Source organism: Lampetra fluviatilis, unplaced genomic scaffold (genome assembly GCF_964198595.1).
Source record: "Lampetra fluviatilis unplaced genomic scaffold, kcLamFluv1.1 SCAFFOLD_173, whole genome shotgun sequence".
Classification (NCBI taxonomy): Eukaryota; Metazoa; Chordata; class Hyperoartia; order Petromyzontiformes; family Petromyzontidae; genus Lampetra; species Lampetra fluviatilis.
Genome location: NW_027621324.1, coordinates 139742 through 157500, shown reverse-complemented (window position 1 = coordinate 157500; position 17759 = coordinate 139742). Strand labels below are relative to the sequence as shown.

The following is a 17759-nucleotide window of genomic DNA, read 5'->3' as shown; positions in this document are numbered from 1 at the left end:
AAGCCTTCAATAGCTGTACCGGGGGAATTTCCACGGTACAGATGCAATGGGAGGCTGATCGATGCCCTGGTGCGATCAAGGGATGGCTCCCTATTGGTCAACCACGTTATGTATGCCGATGATTTGGTGATAGCTGCTCATTCAGGAGGAGTTGGAGGTGCTGCTGCTGAGACTGGAGCGTGCCACTAAGAGGTGGGGCCTTACCATCAGCCCCACCAAAACTAAGCACCTGCCTGGGTATTTTGTACCATCGGACACTCCACCCCCACAACTCCCAATCGGTGATGGGGCAGTTGTGGAGAGAGTGGAGAGTTTCCCATACCTGGGCAGTGTGCTCATGACCGGCTCCAGTTTAACAGCAGAGGTCTCACTTTTCATCGGTTGCGTAACGCTGTGTGGAAGCTACCTGGTCTGTCGCTCCGAACGAAGCTTCAGGTCTTCTCGGCCACGGTCATTCCCTCCCTTCTCTACGCTTGCGAAACGTGGACCCCCCTAATGGAGCATCTTCACCGTTTAGAAACATTCAGGCTGGCCTGCCTACGATCCAGCCTGGTTAATGTGAGCTCACAAATCCTCGAAAGATCTGGGCAAAGTCCCATCGGTGAGCTCCTCCGGCAGGCAAGGCTGCGTTTGGCTTGGGTCATGTAGCCCGCATGCCCAGCCACCGCATGCCTAGACAGCTTTTGCCCGGTGCCTTTCCTGGTCTCAGACTCTGGATCGCCTTCAGTACTTCCTCAACAGAAGGCACCTCAGCCAGCCACTCACAGGGGGTGACTTCTTCCTCCAATATTTGAGGCACCGCAGCCTCAGCAGGGTCATCCCCACTTTGTTATCCAGGCTGAGGGATGTCCCATCCCCCAGGACCTCACAGAAACGCTCAGCAAATCTGCGAACCTGTTCCTGGGGGTCGGAGATTGGATCACCGTTCTTTCCCCCAATGATGGTAACAGTTGTGGCGCTGCAGGTTACTTTTGTCGATGGAATTAAATCGGGATTTGTGATCGCGGGCCATTGAGGCAGACTCCATCACCACCACCACCACCTCCACCATCACCATCACTCACCATCACCACCACCATCATCATCATCACCACCACCTCCACCATCACCATCACTCACTATCACCACCACCATCATCATCATCACCACCACCACCACCACCACCAATCACCACCACCATCACTCACCACCACCATCACCACTACCACCACCATCATTAATCGAACATCTCTTTTATTTCGACAATTTAGGGGAGGGGAGAGAGGGGAGGGTGGGGGGTTACAAGACGACATTGCCACGTTCAGCAAAACAAATGTTAATAACGAATCATAAATCATCATCTTGTTGTATTTGTTGCGCGTGGCGTGGGTCGGTCGGTCAGTCGGTCGGTCGGCCAGTCGGCCAGTCGGCCAGTCGGCCAGTCGGCCAGTCGGCCAGTCGGCCAGTCGACCAGTCGACCAGTCTCTCCTCTTGAAATCCACGATCGGTCACCAAGTCTCCACACATCACCCGCCACCACCTCCACCTCCGCCCTCCTTTCTCGCCGCTGATGCGTTTCGTCACGTACCTATATCACGTGTAGTGTGTAGTGTGGGGGTGGTGTGTGTGTCGTGTGGGGGTGGTGTGTGTTTGGTGTGTAGTGTGGGGGTGGTGTGTGTTTGGTGTGTAGTGTGGGGGTGGTGTGTGTTTGGTGTGTAGTGTGTAGTGTGTAGTGGTGTGTGTTTGGTGTGTAGTGTGTGGTGTGTGGTGTGTGTAGTGTGTGTAGTGTGTGTGGATGTACGTTTACAGAGGGACCGCCTCTACTTAAACACTCGACTTGTGGACTTAAGGAGATACAAACAACCCCGTCCCTGTCAGTGGCATCTACATCTACAGATCATGAAGAACCAGTGGCATCTACATTTGCAGAACGTGAAGAACCAGTGGCATCTACATCTGCAGAACCAGTGGCATCTACATCTGCAGAACGTGAAGAACCAGTGGCATCTACATTTGCAGAACGTGAAGAACCAGTGGCATCTACATCTGCAGAACCAGTGGCATCTACATCTGCAGAACGTGAAGAACCAGTGGCATCTACATCTGCAGAACATGAAGATCCAGTGGCATCTACATCTGCAGAACCAGTGGCATCTACATCTGCAGAACATGAAGAACCAGTGGCATCTACATCTGCAGAACGTGAAAAAGTGAAGAACCAGTGGCATCTACATCTGCAGAACGTGAAGAACCAGTGGCATCTACATCTGCAAAACGTGAAGAACCAGTGGCATCTACATCTGCAGGACATGAAGAACCAGTGGCATCTACATCTGCAGAACGCGAAGAACCAGTGGCATCTACATCTGCAGGACAATTCAACAGCTGTTAAAGTCCTTGTCCGTGTCCAACATCCACACCACACACCACACACAACACGTTTGGAATCGACAGGGGGGGGGGGGGGGGTCAAAATGTCGCACTAATCCACTTGTGAACACACAGCACCTCTGGAACCCAACCCGTCCGTAAGTAGAGGAATCCCTGTAGATAGCGCTTCAATACATCTCTCCCCTCTCTCTCTGTGTGTTGGTGTGTGTGTGTGTTGGTGTGTGGGGTGTGTGTGGTGTAGTGTGTGTGGTGTAGTGTGTGTGGTGTAGTGTGTGTGGTGTGTGTAGTGTGTGTGCATGGGGTGTGTGGGTGTGGTGTGTATGATGTGTGTGTGTGCGGTGTGTGGGTAGTGTGTGGGTAGTGTGTGTGGTGTGTGTGCATGGGGTGTGTGGGTGTGATGTGTGCGGTGTGTGTGCAGTGTGTGTGTGCGGTGTGTGTGTGGTGTGTGCAGTGTGTGTGTGTGGTGTGTGTTGTGTGCGCATGTCTGTGTGTGTGTGCAGTGAGTGCGGTGTGTGTGTGTGCAGTGTGCGGTGTGAGTGTGTGTGTGTGCAGTGTGTGCGGTGTGTGCGCGTGTGTGCGCGTGTGTGTGCAGTGTGTGCGCGTGTGTGCGCGTGTGTGTGCAGTGTGTGCGCGTGTGTGCGCGTGTGTGCGCAGTGTGTGCGCATGTCTGTGTGGTGTATGTGTGGTGTATGTGTGGTGTGTGTGTGTGTGTGGTGTGTGTGCAGTGTGTGTGCAGTGTGTGTGGTGTGCGCAGTGTGTGGTATGTGTACATGTGTGTGCATGTGTGTGCATGTGTGTGCATAGTGTGTGCACAGTGTGTGCGCAGTGTGTGCGCAGTGTGTGCGCAGTGTGTGCGCAGTGTGTGCGCAGTGTGTGCGCAGTGTGTGCGCAGTGTGTGCGCAGTGTGTGCGCAGTGTGTGCGCAGTGTGTGCGCAGTGTGTGCGCACAGTGTGTGCGCACAGTGTGTGCGCGCAGTGTGTATATGTGTGTGTATGTATGTGTGTGCAGTGTGTGTGCGTGCGCAGTGTTTTGCGCAGTGCGTGCGCAGTGCGTGCGCACAGTGTGTGTGCACAGTGTGTGCACAGTGTGTGCGCAGTGTGTGCGCAGTGTGCATGTGCGTGCATGTGCGTGCAGTGTGTGCGCGTGTGTGTGTGCGCATGTGTGTGTGCAGTGTGTGTGTGCGCAGTGTGTGCATGTGTGTGTGTGCATGTGTGTGCACAGTGTGCGTGCATGTGCGTGCAGTGTGTGCGTGCAGTGTGTGCGTGTGCACAGTGTGTGCACAGTGTGTGTGCATGCGTGTGTGTGCATATGTGTGTGGTGTGTATGTGTGTGTGCAGTGTGTGTGCAGTGCGTGTGGTGTAATCTTTAACGTCACGTCGAGAGAAACCCATACACCACCCCCAACAAAGACAAAGCTGCCCCAGGTAGCCTGCGGCAGGCTGTCGGGGCAAGTGCAGCTAGCGAGAAAGCAGCAGCGGCTACCTATGAAGGCTACCGGCACTGTGGCTACACACACACAGAGGGGGTGGGTGGCCAGCACCACGCCCGGCCGCCTTTGTCTCCCCAGCGTTCGCGATGTTTACTACACCAGGTACTCATTTGAGGCTGAGTCGACCTAGGGGAGGCCCAGGACGGGTTCAGATAAATCGCCGTCACTGGGGGAGTTTGGCCTCGAGCAGGAATATCGAACCCGGGTCGCCGGGTTCGTAGCGCAGCGATAATTACTACACCACCACTACTCCCCACACTCACACACACTCACACCCAGATACACTCACTCACACACTCACACCCAGATACACTCACTCACTCACACCACACACCCTGCCACACACACACACCACACACTCACACCCTGCCACACACACACACCACACACTCACACCCTGCCACACACACACACACCACACACTCACACCCTGCCACACACACCACACCACACACTCACACCCTGCCACACACACACACACTCACTCACACACACCACACACCCTTCCACACACACCCACTCACTCACACACACCCACTCACTCACTCACACACACACCACACACCCTGCCACACACACCACACACTCACACCCTGCCACACCCAGACACCCCGACACACACACCCCCCTCCACACCCACCCTGCCACACACACTCACAGACAAAAAGTGCAAGCAATTAGATCAACCCCTTCCTCCACCACCTCCACCACCACCACCTCCACCACCACCACCTCCACCACCACCACCTCCACCACCACCACCACCACCTCCACCACCACCACCTCCACCACCACCACCTCCACCACCACCACCACCTCCACCACCACCACCACCTCCACCACCTCCACCTCCACCACCTCCACCTCCACCACCGTCACTCCGCTCGCACGGCCAGAGTGCAAGACGCTCCCCAAACACGGCCAGGAGATTGTGGTGGTAGTGGAGCTGGTGGTGGAGGTGGTAGTGGCAGTGGTGGTTGTAGTGGTAGTGGTAACGGCGGTGGTGGTGGCGGTGGTAACGGCGGTGGCGGTTGTAGTGGTAACGGCGGTGGTGGTTGTAGTGGTAGTGGTAACGGCGGTGGTGGTGGCGGTGGTAACGGTGGTGGTCGTCGTGGTAGTAATGGCAGTGGTGGTGGTGGTAGTGGTGGTAGTGGTGGTAGTGGTAGCGGTAGTGGTGGTGGTGGTTGTAGTGGTGTTAGTGGTGTTGGTAGTGGTAGTGGTGGTAGTAGTGGTAGTGGTGGTTGTTGTAGTGGTGGTTGTAGTGGTGGTGGTGTTTGACGAAGGTTCCAGGCATCGTCTTGCGGGTGAGTGGTGGTGGGTGGGTGAGTGGTGGTGGGTGGGTGAGTGGTGGTGGGTGGGTGAGTGGTGGTGGGTGGGTGAGTGGTGGTGGGTGGGTGAGTGGTGGTGGGTGAGTGAGTGGTGGTGGGTGGGTGAGTGGGGAGTCGCAGGCTGCTGTCAGCCTCAGGGCCTGTCCAGTTTCTCACCGCGAAGCCTTCAACATCATCATCAACATCACCACCATCATCACCACCATCATCACCACCATCATCACCACCATCATCACCACCATCACCACCGAGGAGTTCCACCCACGAAGGCCAACACCGTGGCAACACGAGGGGGTGGGTGGCCAGCACCATGCCCTGCCTTGCCACTCACCAAGTAGCTCGGCTAACCACTCACTCACCCAGCCACTCACTCACTCACCCAGCCACTCACTCACCCACTCACCTCACCTAGCCACTCACTCACTCACCCAGCCACTAATTCAATCCCTCAGCTAGTCACTCACCAAGTCACTCACTAACCCAGCCACTCACTAACCCACTCACCAACCCAGCCACTAACCAAGTCACTCACTCACCAGCCACTCACCAAGTCACTCACCAACCCAGCCACTCACTAACCCACTCACCAACCCAGCCACTCACTAACCCACTCACCAACCCAGCCACTCACTCGCCCAACCACTCACCAAGTCACTCACTAACCAAGTCACTAACCCAGCCACTCACTAACCCAGCCACCAAGTCACTAACCCACTCACCAACCCAGCCACTCACTAACCCACTCACTCACTCGCCCAACCACTCACCAAGTCACTCACTAACCAAGTCACTAACCCAGCCACTCACTAACCCAGCCACTCACTCGCCCAACCACTCACCAAGTCACTAACCCACCCACCCACTAACCCACCCACTCACCCACCCACTCACCAAGTCACTCACCCACCCAGCCACTCACTAACTCACCCACTCACCCACCCAGCCACTCACTAACCCAGCCACTCACTCGCCCAACCACTCACCAAGTCACTCACTAACCAAGTCACTAACCCAGCCACTCACTAACCCAGCCACTCACTCGCCCAATCACTCACCAAGTCACTAACCCACCCACCCACTAACCCACCCACTCACCCACCCACTAACCAAGTCACTCACCCACCCAGCCACTCACTAACTCACCCACTCACCCACCCAGCCACTCACTAACCCAGCCACTCACTCGCCCAACCACTCACCAAGTCACTCACTAACCAAGTCACTAACCCAGCCACTCACTAACCCAGCCACTCACTCGCCCAATCACTCACCAAGTCACTAACCCACCCACCCACTAACCCACCCACTCACCCACCCACTAACCAAGTCACTCACCCACCCAGCCACTCACTAACTCACCCACTCACCCACCCAGCCACTCACTAACCCAGCCACTCACTCACCAAGTCCGACTCACGACGCGTAGATCCGCAGACTCGCACAGAGCTCCACTCTCCACCAACAACAACAACCACCACCACCACCACCTCGGTCCGAGTGTTCTCAGAGGTCACTCACAGGCACACAGACAAAGCTCCCCCGTGTAGCCTGTGGCAGCCTGTAGGGCCAAGTGGGTGGATGGCAAGTCACCACGCACACCCACCCACCCGCCCGCGTCTCTCCGAGTGGCGTCTACTTCACACACCGCACGGGGTTCTCATTTCAGGTCGAGTCGACCTAGGGGTAAGCGTGGGACCCACGACAGGTTCGGTGTCGAAGGGGGTCAAAGTAAAACTAAAGAAAACATTTCGTCGCCATCATCACTGGGGGAGGGGGGGGTCACGAGTGGGAATTGAATCTCGAAGTCTCTCCCCCCCTCACCCCCCCCCCCCTCTCTCTCTTGACGTTTGCCGGGTTCAGTAGCGCGCTAACCGCAGCGCCACCGCTCCTACCCCCCCACCCTCCCACCGCCCCCCAAAGCAACCCCCCCTCAACCCCCCCCCCCCCACGTGCCCATCCAAAGCAAAAACAAGGAAATTTAACTTTTACTTCTTCTTGGTTCTTCCGGTAAAGTCGTCGCGTAGAAGGGAAATAATAAAATAAAACAGAATAAAATAATAAAAATAAAAGATAATAAAATAATAAAAAATAAAACATAATAAAATATAAAACATAATAAAATAATAAAGCATAATAAGAAAACAAAAATAAAACATAATAAAAAATGAAACATAATAAAATAATAAAAATAAAACATAATAAAATACAATTGTCACGACGTTTCGGCCACAACGCAAGCGGCCGTCCTCAGGTGAAGACCAGGTCTGTCGGGGAGACAGCGTCTGAATTTTATTATGTTTAATATTTGTATTATTTTATTACTTCCCTTCTACGTGACGACTTTACCGAAAGAACCAAGAAGATGAATCCCTGCTGCAGTCACGAAAGAAGCTTCACATCGAAAAAAAAGATGATGATGTTGTTGATGTACATGATGATGTTGATGATGATGATGATGATGTAGATGATGATGTTAATGATGTAGATGATGTTGTTGATGATGTTGATGTTAATGATGTTGATAATGTTGATGATGATGTTAATGTTGATGATGATGTTAATGATGTTGATGATGATGTAGATGATGATGTTAATGTTGTTGATGATGATGTAGATGATGATGTTAATGTTGTTGATGATGTAGATGATGTTAATGATGTTGTTGATGATGTAGATGATGTTAATGATGTTGTTGTTGATGATGTTAATGTTGTTAATGTTGATGATGTTAATGATGTTGATGTGAATGACACTGTCTTTCCGACAGACCTGGTCTCCACCTGAGGACGGCTGCTTACGTTGTGGCCGAAACGTCGTGAGAATTGTATTTTATGTTTCATTTTTATTATTCTATAAAGTTTTATTATTTTATTATTTTTTATTTTTATGTTTTTTTGTATTATTTTATTATGTTTTATTTTTATTTCATTATTTCCATTGTACGCGACGACTTTACCGAAAGAACCAACAAGATGAATCCCTGTTGCTGCAGTCACGAAATAAGCTTCAAATCGAAACGAAATTTATATTTAGCAGGTGGCTACCCGCCATTCAAACCCGCCCCCCCCCCCCCCCCAAAAACTCCACCACCACAAACTCCACCATCACCACCACAAACTCCACCACACTCCACCACCACCTCCACCCGGGGCACCGGCTTTGGCGTCTCTCCAAAAACCAGGGCCTTGAAAACTTAGCCCAACACATTTTGATCGGCCAACAGGGAGACACACAAGGAGAGAGACACACGGAGAGAGAGACATGAGGAGAGAGACAGAGAGACAAGGAGAGAGACAAGGAGAGAGACAGAGAGACAAGGAGAGAGACAAGGAGAGAGACAGAGAGACAAGGAGAGAGACAGAGAGACAAGGAGAGAGAGAGAGACACAAGGTGAGAGACACGAGGGACACAACGAGACACACGGAGAGAGAGACACACGAGGAGAGAGACACACGAGGAGAGAGACACACGAGGAGACACACGAGGAGACACACAAGGAGAGACACGAGGAGAGAGACACGAGGAGAGAGACGCCCAAAGTTTAGACGGCTATGGCGCCCCACGCGGCGTTTCTGTGAGGTCACTTCCTGTGACGTCACAAGCAAGACCGTGACGTCACCGCAACGTCACCGCGGCAACGACGCTGCGGCAGGAAGTGAGGTCACGACGCAGGAAGTGCCGTCACCCCCCCTCCCCCCACCACCACCCACGTGACCAAGAATTGGACCAATCGGATTACGGAGGAACTTGCGAACTGATCGGTGGTCACGTGATAAAGACTTGAGCCAATGGGAGGGAGCGGGGGGGCAGGGGTTGTCACGTGACCAAGATTTGAGCCAATCGGCTTGAGCGGAGGGCGAGAGTCGCGAGTGACCAATCGGGAATCACGTGACCAAGATTTGAGCCAATCGGCTTGAGGGAAGGAAGTTAGAGTCACAAGTAACTGATCTGGAGGGGGGGGGGGCGGCTGTCACGTGACCAAGATTTGAGCAAATCGGAGGGGGGGGGGCGGTTGTCACGTGACCAAGATTTGAGCAAATCGGAGGGGGGGGGGCGGTTGTCACGTGACCAAGATTTGAGCAAATCGGAGGGGGGGGGGGCGGTTGTCACGTGACCAAGATTTGAGCAAATCGGAGGGGGGGGGGGCGGTTGTCACGTGACCAAGATTTGAGCAAATCGGAGGGGGGGGGGGGCGGTTGTCACGTGACCAAGATTTGAGCAAATCGGAGGGGGGGGGGGGCGGTTGTCACGTGACCATGATTTGAGCAAATCGGAGGGGGGGGGGGCGGTTGTCACGTGACCAAGATTTGAGCAAATCGGAGGGGGGGGGGGGCGGTTGTCACGTGACCAAGATTTGAGCAAATCGGAGGGGGGGGGGGCGGTTGTCACGTGACCAAGATTTGAGCCAATCGGAGGGGGGGGGGGCGGTTGTCACGTGACCAAGATTTGAGCCAATCGGCTTGAGGAGGGAGCCGAGCGCGACTGACCGGGCGCGATCACGTGACCAAGCTATCGAGCCCAGTCTGCTCGCCCCCGTTACGTGAGGGGGGGTGAGGGGGGGTGAGGGGTGGTGAGGGTGAGGGGGGTGAGGGGGGGTGAGGGGGGGTGAGGGTGAGGGGGGTGAGGGGGGGTGAGGAGGGGTGAGGGTGAGGGGGGTGAGGGTGAGGGCGGGTGAGGGGGGGTGAGGGTGAGGGGGGTGAGGGGGGGTGAGGGGGGGTGAGGGTGAGGGGGGTGAGGGGGGGTGAGGAGGGGTGAGGGTGAGGGGGGTGAGGGTGAGGGCGGGTGAGGGGGGGTGAGGGTGAGGGGGGTGAGGGCGGGTGAGGGGGGGTGAGGGTGAGGGGGGTGAGGGGGGGTGAGGGTGAGGGTGGTGAGGGGGGGTGAGGGGGGGTGAGGGTGAGGGGGGTGAGGGGGGGTGAGGGGGGGTGAGAGGGGGTGAGGGTGAGGGGGGTGAGGGTGAGGGCGGGTGAGGGTGAGGGCGGGTGAGGGCGGGTGAGGGTGAGGGGGGTGAGGGTGAGGGCGGGTGAGGGCGGGTGAGGGGGGGTGAGGGTGAGGGGGGTGAGGGCGGGTGAGGGGGGGTGAGGGGGGGTGAGGGTGAGGGGGGTGAGGGGGGGTGAGGGTGAGGGGGGTGAGGGGGGGTGAGGGGGGGTGAGGGTGAGGGGGGTGAGGGGGGGTGAGGGTGAGAGGGGGTGAGGGGGGGTGAGGGGGGGTGAGGGGGGGTGAGGGGGGGTGAGGGGGGTGAGGGTGAGGGGGGTGAGGGGGGGTGAGGGGGGTGAGGGGGGGTGAGGGGGGGGTGAGGGGGGGTGAGGGGTGGTGAGGGGGGGTGAGGGGTGGTGAGGGTGAGAGGGGGTGAGGGGGGGTGAGGGGGGGTGCTTTAAAAAAATAGAAACTCGCCGTCGCGTGAACTGTGAAACGCACACACACACACACATCGCATATCTGACACACACGCACAACACACGTGCACACGTGTGTTGTGCGTGTGTGTGTCTACCCACCCACCCCCCCACGTGACATCAAGCAAACAACCAGCAGCCTCCTGGCAGGAGGCTGAGCCGTGTGTGGTGGGCACCACCATCGATAGTGGTGGCGGTAGTTGTGGTGGTGGTGGTAGTTGTGGTGGTGTTGGTAGTAGTTGTTGTGGTGGTTGTCATGATGGTAGTGGTAGTTGTGGTGGTGTTGGTGGTGGTTGTAATGGTGGTGGTAGTTGTGGTGATGGTAGTAGTTGTGGTGGTAGTGGTAGTTGTGATGGTGGTAGTTGTGATGGTGGTAGTTGTGATGGTGGTAGTTGTGGTAGTTGTGGTGATGGTGGTGGTGGTAGTAATTGTAGTGGTGGTTGTTGTAGTGGTGGTAGTGTTAGTGGTTGTGATGGTAGTTGTGATGGTGGTGGTGGTTGTGGTGGTGGTTGTGGTGGTTGTGGTGTTGGAGCAGTCGCTGTACCGAGCCCAGCGACACGAGTTCACTTCCCGCCAACACCGACGAGCATCGGAGCCGTTCGTGGGTCTCCCCCCTAGGTCGACTCAGCCTCAAATGGGTCACATGATGCAGCGGCGGTGGTGGTGGTAGTGGTGGTGGTAGCCACCCACACACAAGACAAAGCTCCCCCGTGTAGCCTCGAGCAGGCTGTAGGGGCAAGTGCTGTTACACACCCACAGACAAAGCTCCCCCAAGTAGCCTCTAGCAGGCTGTAGGGGCAAGTGCTGTTACACACCCACAGACAAAGCTCCCCCAGGTAGTCTCTAGCAGGGCTGTAGGGGCAAGTGCTGTTACACACACAGGCAAAGCTCCCCCAGGTAGTCTCTAGCAGGGCTGTAGGGGCAAGTGCTGTTACACACACAGGCAAAGCTCCCCCAGGTAGCCTCTAGCGGGAGGGCTGGAGGGGCAAGTGCTGTTACACACCTACAGGCAAAGCTCCCCCGTGTAGCCTCTAGCGGGAGGCTGGAGGGGCAAGTGCTGTTACACCCACACAGGCAAAGCTCCCCCAGGTAGCCTCTAGCGGGAGGCTGGAGGGGCAAGTGCTGTTCTTATCGAGTAGCTACACAGACACACACACACCGCACAAAGACAAAGCTCCCCCGTGTAGCCTCGAGCAGCGAGTAGCAGCAGCCTGCCAAGGCCGGCTCTGTGGAACACAGCAGAGAGGGTGGGTGGGCGGCAAGCACACCACACATCTCACCACACTCACCACACCTCACCACACACACCACACACACCACGCCTCACCACACCACACCACACACACCTCACTCACCACACCTTACCACACACCTCACCACACATCTCACCACACCACACACACCTCACTCACCACACCTTACCACACATCTCACCACACCTCACCACACCACACACCTCACTCACCACACACCTCACATCTCACCTCACCACGCCACACACACCACACTCCACCACACCACACACTCACCACACCTACCCAGCCACCTTTGTCTCCCGTACAGTGGCAACGTTTCCCACCACCACCTACCACCACCGTCACCACCGTCACCACCGTCACCACCGTCACCACCGTCACCACCGTCACCACCGTCACCACCGTCACCACCGTCACCACCGTCACCACCGTCACCACCGTCACCACCGTCACCACCGTCACCACCGTCACCACACTCGTTTTCGGCCCAAGTCAACCTAGAGGTCAGTGCCGGACTATCGGAGCAAAAGTAGCTACACACACACATGTAGCAGCAGCAGCAGCTACACACACATGTAGCAGCAGTAGCTACACACACATGTAGCAGCAGCAGCTACACACACACGTAGCAGCAGCTACACACACACGTAGCAGCAGCTACACACACATGTAGCAGCAGCAGCTACACACACATGTAGCAGCAGCAGCTACACACACACATGTAGCAGCAGCAGTAGCTACACACACATGTAGCAGCAGCAGCAGCAGCAGCAGCTACTACTACTACTACATAACCAGTAGTAGCCACATACATGTAGCAGCAGCAGCAGCTGCTACACATGTAGCAGCAGCAACAGCAGCAACAGCTACTACTACTACTGCAGCAGCTACTAATGCAACAGCTACTACATAACCAGTAGTAGCTAATACTACTGCAGCAGCTACTGCTACTACTGCAGCAGCTACTGCTACTGCTACTACTGCAGCAGCTACTGCTACTACTACTACTGCAGCAGCTACTGCTACTACTGCAGCAGCTACTGCTACTACTGCAGCAGCTACTGCTACTACTGCAGCAGCTACTGCTACTACTGCAGCAGCTACTGCTACTACTGCAGCAGCAACAGGCACCGCACTTTAAAGGCCCCCCCAACCCTCCACCGTGCCCCCCAAAGCTTTCAAAAGCCACCGATCCCACACACTTGCTCCGTCGTTGCCGTAGTACGACACCCGCCCTCAGGGCTCGGCAATTTGCCGTGTCGCCTGTGTCCGTACGACAAATGGGGGGGGTGGGGGGGAGGGGGGAAAATCTACGACTGATTTTGGCGTACAAGTTAAACGTTTCGCGTTTGAACATTTCGCGTGGTTTTTTTCTTTTCGCGTCGTTTTAAACCGAGGCATTCCGCTGGTGACGGTGGTGTGACGGTGGTGACGGTGGTGGCGATGGTGGTGACGGTGGTGATGACGGTGGTAGTGATGGCAACTGTGGTGGTGGTGACGGTTGTAGTGATGGCAACTGTGGTGGTGGTGACGGTGATGGTGACGGTGGTAGTGATGGCAACTGTGGTGGTGGTGACGGTGGTAGTGATGGCAACTGTGGTGGTGGTGACGGTGGTAGTGATGGCAACTGTGGTGGTGGTGACGGTGATGGTGGTGGTGACGGTGGTAGTGATGGCAACTGTGGTGGTGGTGACGGTGGTAGTGATGGCAACTGTGGTTGTGGTGACGGTGGTAGTGATGGCAACTGTGGTGGTGGTGACGGTTGTAGTGATGGCAACTGTGGTTGTGGTGACGGTGATGGTGGTGGTGACGGTGGTAGTGATGGCAACTGTGGTGGTGGTGACGGTGATGGTGGTGGTGACGGTGGTAGTGATGGCAACTGTGGTGGTGGTGACGGTTGTAGTGATGGCAACTGTGGTTGTGGTGACGGTGGTAGTGATGGCAACTGTGGTGGTGGTGACGGTTGTAGTGATGGCAACTGTGGTGGTGGTGACGGTGGTAGTGATGGCAACTGTGGTGGTGGTGACGGTGGTAGTGATGGCAACTGTGGTGGTGGTGACGGTTGTAGTGATGGCAACTGTGGTGGTGGTGACGGTTGTAGTGATGGCAACTGTGGTGGTGGTGACGGTGGTAGTGATGGCAACTGTGGTGGTGGTGACGGTTGTAGTGATGGCAACTGTGGTGGTGGTGGCGGTGGTAGTGATGGCAACTGTGGTGGTGGTGGTGGTGGTGGTAGTGATGGCAACTGTGGTGGTGGTGGTGGTGGTAGTGATGGCAACTGTGGTGGTGGTGGTGGTAGTGATGGCAACTGTGGTGGTGGTGGTGGTAGTGATGGCAACTGTGGTGGTAGTGATGGCAACTGTGGTGATGACGGTGGTGGTGGCGACGACTGTGGTGGTGGTGGTTGTGGTGGTGATGACGGTGGTTGTGGTATTGAGCGAGCGGGGATGGTTCGTAAGGGGAGAACGTGGCAGCGCTCACCACCACCACCCACCACCACCCACCACCGCCGCCACCGCCACCACCGCCACCTACTCGTGTTGAGGCCGAGCGGACCTAGGAGACGCCCGGTCCAGATCGTCGCGACCCGGATTTGGTTCGACCGTGAACGGGAATCGAAACGCCGACCGCCAAACTACACCACACCACAACAATCACCACCACAACCACCACCACCACACCACAACCTTCTTAGCTGCACGACAGCCACACCGGGTAGCTCTGGTGGTACATGATGGCCGGCTGGGCGTGCACCAAGACAAACTCTCCTCCGACGCCGTGAACTCGCCCTCCGTTTGCCACGACACCACCACCGACACCACCACCGACACCACCACCGACACCACCACCGACACCACCACCGACACCACCACCTGCCGCGTGATTGGAGCCTCCGTTCTTCCGCCCACCACCCCGGTGAGGCTTCCCCGCGGCAGTGACGCCCGATTTGCCAAAGTTCGACGGCGGGTGTCCCGGTGAAGCCGAAGCCGACGCCGCCGCCGCCGCTTGCTGATGATGCTGCTGCTGCTGCTGCTGAAGCATCTGCTGATGATGCTGCTGCTGATGATGATGCTGCTGTTGCCGCTGAAGACGCTGCTGCTGCTGCTGCTGCTGCTGGTGGTGCTGGTGGTGGTGCTGGTGGTGGCTAGCGGTGTACGCGGCGGGGTGGTAGTAGCAGGTGACGTTGGCAGCGTTGGGCAGCCCGCTGTGGCAGGCAAGCACACGGAAGGCGAGGAGGGCGATGAGGTTCAGGATCTGGCGCCGTTCGTGGCCCATCAGGCAGACGGTGCTCTCCGACACGACCGCCTGCAGGCGCATCAGGAACTCGTAGCGCAGGCGGGCCGTGGCGCCGGGCCCGGTAGCCGGTGACGACGACGATGATGATGATGACGACGACGATAGTGACGACGGTGACGACGCTGCTGCGGTTGAATCGTCGTCTGCGTCGGAGTCCGTGTCGGAGTTTTCGTCGACGTCCGTGCCGGTGCCGGTGCCGGTGTCGGCGTCGTCGTCTGTTTCGGCGTCGTCGGCAAAGACTCTGGCGGTGCCGGTAGCGCCGAACCGGGCAGTGGTGGTTGTGGTGGTGGTGGTGGTGGTGGCGGTGTCGGTGGTGGAGGGGTAGGCAAAGTGGTTGCGCAGGTAAGCGGTCAACTTGCGCTCCTGTGGCACAGGGGAGGGGAGGAGACACGATGACGGACACGGTGGGTGAGTGAGTGGGTGAGTGTACGGATGAGTGGGTGGATGGGTGGGTGGGTGAGTGAATGGATGAGTGAGTGGGTGAGTGTACGGATGGGTGGGTGAGTGGGTGAGTGTACAGATGAGTGGGTGAGTGGGTGGGTGAGTGTACGGATGAGTGGGTGGGTGAGTGGGTGAGTGTACGGATGAGTGAGTGGGTGGGTGAGTGAATGGGTGGGTGGGTGAGTGAATGGGTGGGTGGGTGAGTGAATGGATGAGTGGGTGAGTGGGTGGGTGAGTGTACGGATGAGTGGGTGAGTGTACGGATGAGTTGGTGGGTGAGTGGGTGAGTGTACGGATGAGTGAGTGGGTGGGTGAGTGAATGGGTGGGTGGGTGAGTGAATGGGTGGGTGGGTGAGTGAATGGATGAGTGGGTGAGTGGGTGGGTGAGTGTACGGATGAGTGGGTGAGTCTACGGATGAGTGAGTGGGTGGGTAGGTGAGTGAATGGGTGGGTGGGCGAGTGTACGGATGGGTGAGTGAATGGATGGGTGGGTGGGTGAGTGAGTGTACGGATGGGTGGGTGGGTGAGTGAGTGGGTGAGTGAGTGAATGGGTGGGTGAGTGTACGGATGGGTGGGTGAGTGTATGGATGAGTGAGTGGGTGAGTGGGTGAGTGTACGAATGGGTGGGCGAGTGTACGAATGGGTGAGTGTACGAATGGGTGGGTGGGTGAGTGTACGAATGGGTGAGTGTACGAATGAGTGAGTGAGTGAGTGTACGAATGAGTGAGTGGGTGAGTGGGTGAGTGTACGAATGGGTGGGCGAGTGTACGAATGGGTGAGTGTACAAATGAATGGGTGGGTGAGTGTACGAATGGGTGAGTGTACGAATGGGTGGGTGGGTGAGTGTACGAATGGGTGAGTGTACGAATGAGTGAGTGAGTGAGTGAACGAATGAGTGAGTGAGTGTACGAATGGGTGGGTGAGTGTATGAATGAGTGCGTGAGTGGGTGAGTGTACGAATGGGTGAGTGTACGAATGGGTGGGTGGGTGAGTGTACGGATGGGCGAGCGAGTTTACGAATAAGCGCGTGTGCGAGTGTACAAACGACTCCCGACCTCCCCCACCACCACCCCCCCACCACCACCCACCTGAGACCCGACATCGGGAAAGTCGATGAAGAAGCGTGAGCACATGTAGCGCTCCAGCGCCTTGATGTGCGGGGCGCAGTGCGGGCGGAAGCCCCGTGCCAGCATGGGTGGGTGGGTGAGTGGGTGGGTGAGTGGGTGAGTGTACGAATGGGTGGGTGGGTGAGTGTACGGATGGGTGGATGGGTGAGTGAATGAGTGAGTGAGTGAGTGGGTGGGTGGGTGGGTGAGTGTACGGATGGGTGGGTGGGTGAGTGAATGGGTGAGTGAATGGGTGGGTGGGTGGGTGGGTGAATGGATGGGTGGGTGAGTGTACGGATGGGTGGGTGGGTAAGTGAATGGGTGGGTGAGTGAGTGTACGGATGAGTGAGTGTACGGATGGGTGGGTGAGCGAGTGTACGAGTGAATGGGTGGGTGAGTGAGTGTACGGATGAGTGAATGGGTGGGTGAGTGAGTGTACGGATGAGTGAACGGGTGGGTGAGTGAGTGTACGGATGGGTGGGTGGGTGAGTGAGTGGGTGGGCGAGTGGATGGATGGGTGGGTAAGTGAATGGGTGGGTGGGTGAGTGTACGGATGGGTGGATGGGTGAGTGAATGAGTGAGTGAGTGAGTGGGTGGGTGGGTGGGTGAGTGTACGGATGGGTGGGTGGGTGAGTGAATGGGTGAGTGAATGGGTGGGTGGGTGGGTGGGTGAATGGATGGGTGGGTGAGTGTACGGATGGGTGGGTGGGTAAGTGAATGGGTGGGTGAGTGAGTGTACGGATGAGTGAGTGTACGGATGGGTGGGTGAGCGAGTGTACGAGTGAATGGGTGGGTGAGTGAGTGTACGGATGAGTGAACGGGTGGGTGAGTGAGTGTACGGATGAGTGAACGGGTGGGTGAGTGAGTGTACGGATGGGTGGGTGGGTGAGTGAGTGGGTGGGCGAGTGGATGGATGGGTGGGTAAGTGAATGGGTGGGTGGGTGAGTGTACGGATGAGTGAACGGGTGGGTGAGTGAGTGTACGGATGGGTGGGTGGGTGAGTGAGTGGGTGGGCGAGTGGATGGATGGGTGGGTAAGTGAATGGGTGGGTGAGTGAGTGTACGGATGAGTGAACGGGT

The 17759-nt window shown here is 56.6% G+C and overlaps 1 protein-coding gene across 1 annotated transcript; it reads right to left on the bottom strand.

Moving 5' to 3' along the window:
- Positions 1-14126: 14126 nt before the first annotated feature.
- LOC144955092 (uncharacterized) lies at positions 14127-16767 on the bottom strand. Its single transcript, XM_078885428.1, has 2 exons — positions 16663-16767; positions 14127-15496 (listed from the first exon to the last, which is right to left on the bottom strand). Exons 1-2 carry the CDS (start codon positions 16765-16767, stop codon positions 14528-14530), a joined length of 1074 nt encoding a protein of 357 aa, XP_078741554.1. The 3' UTR covers positions 14127-14527.
- Positions 16768-17759: the final 992 nt, after the last annotated feature.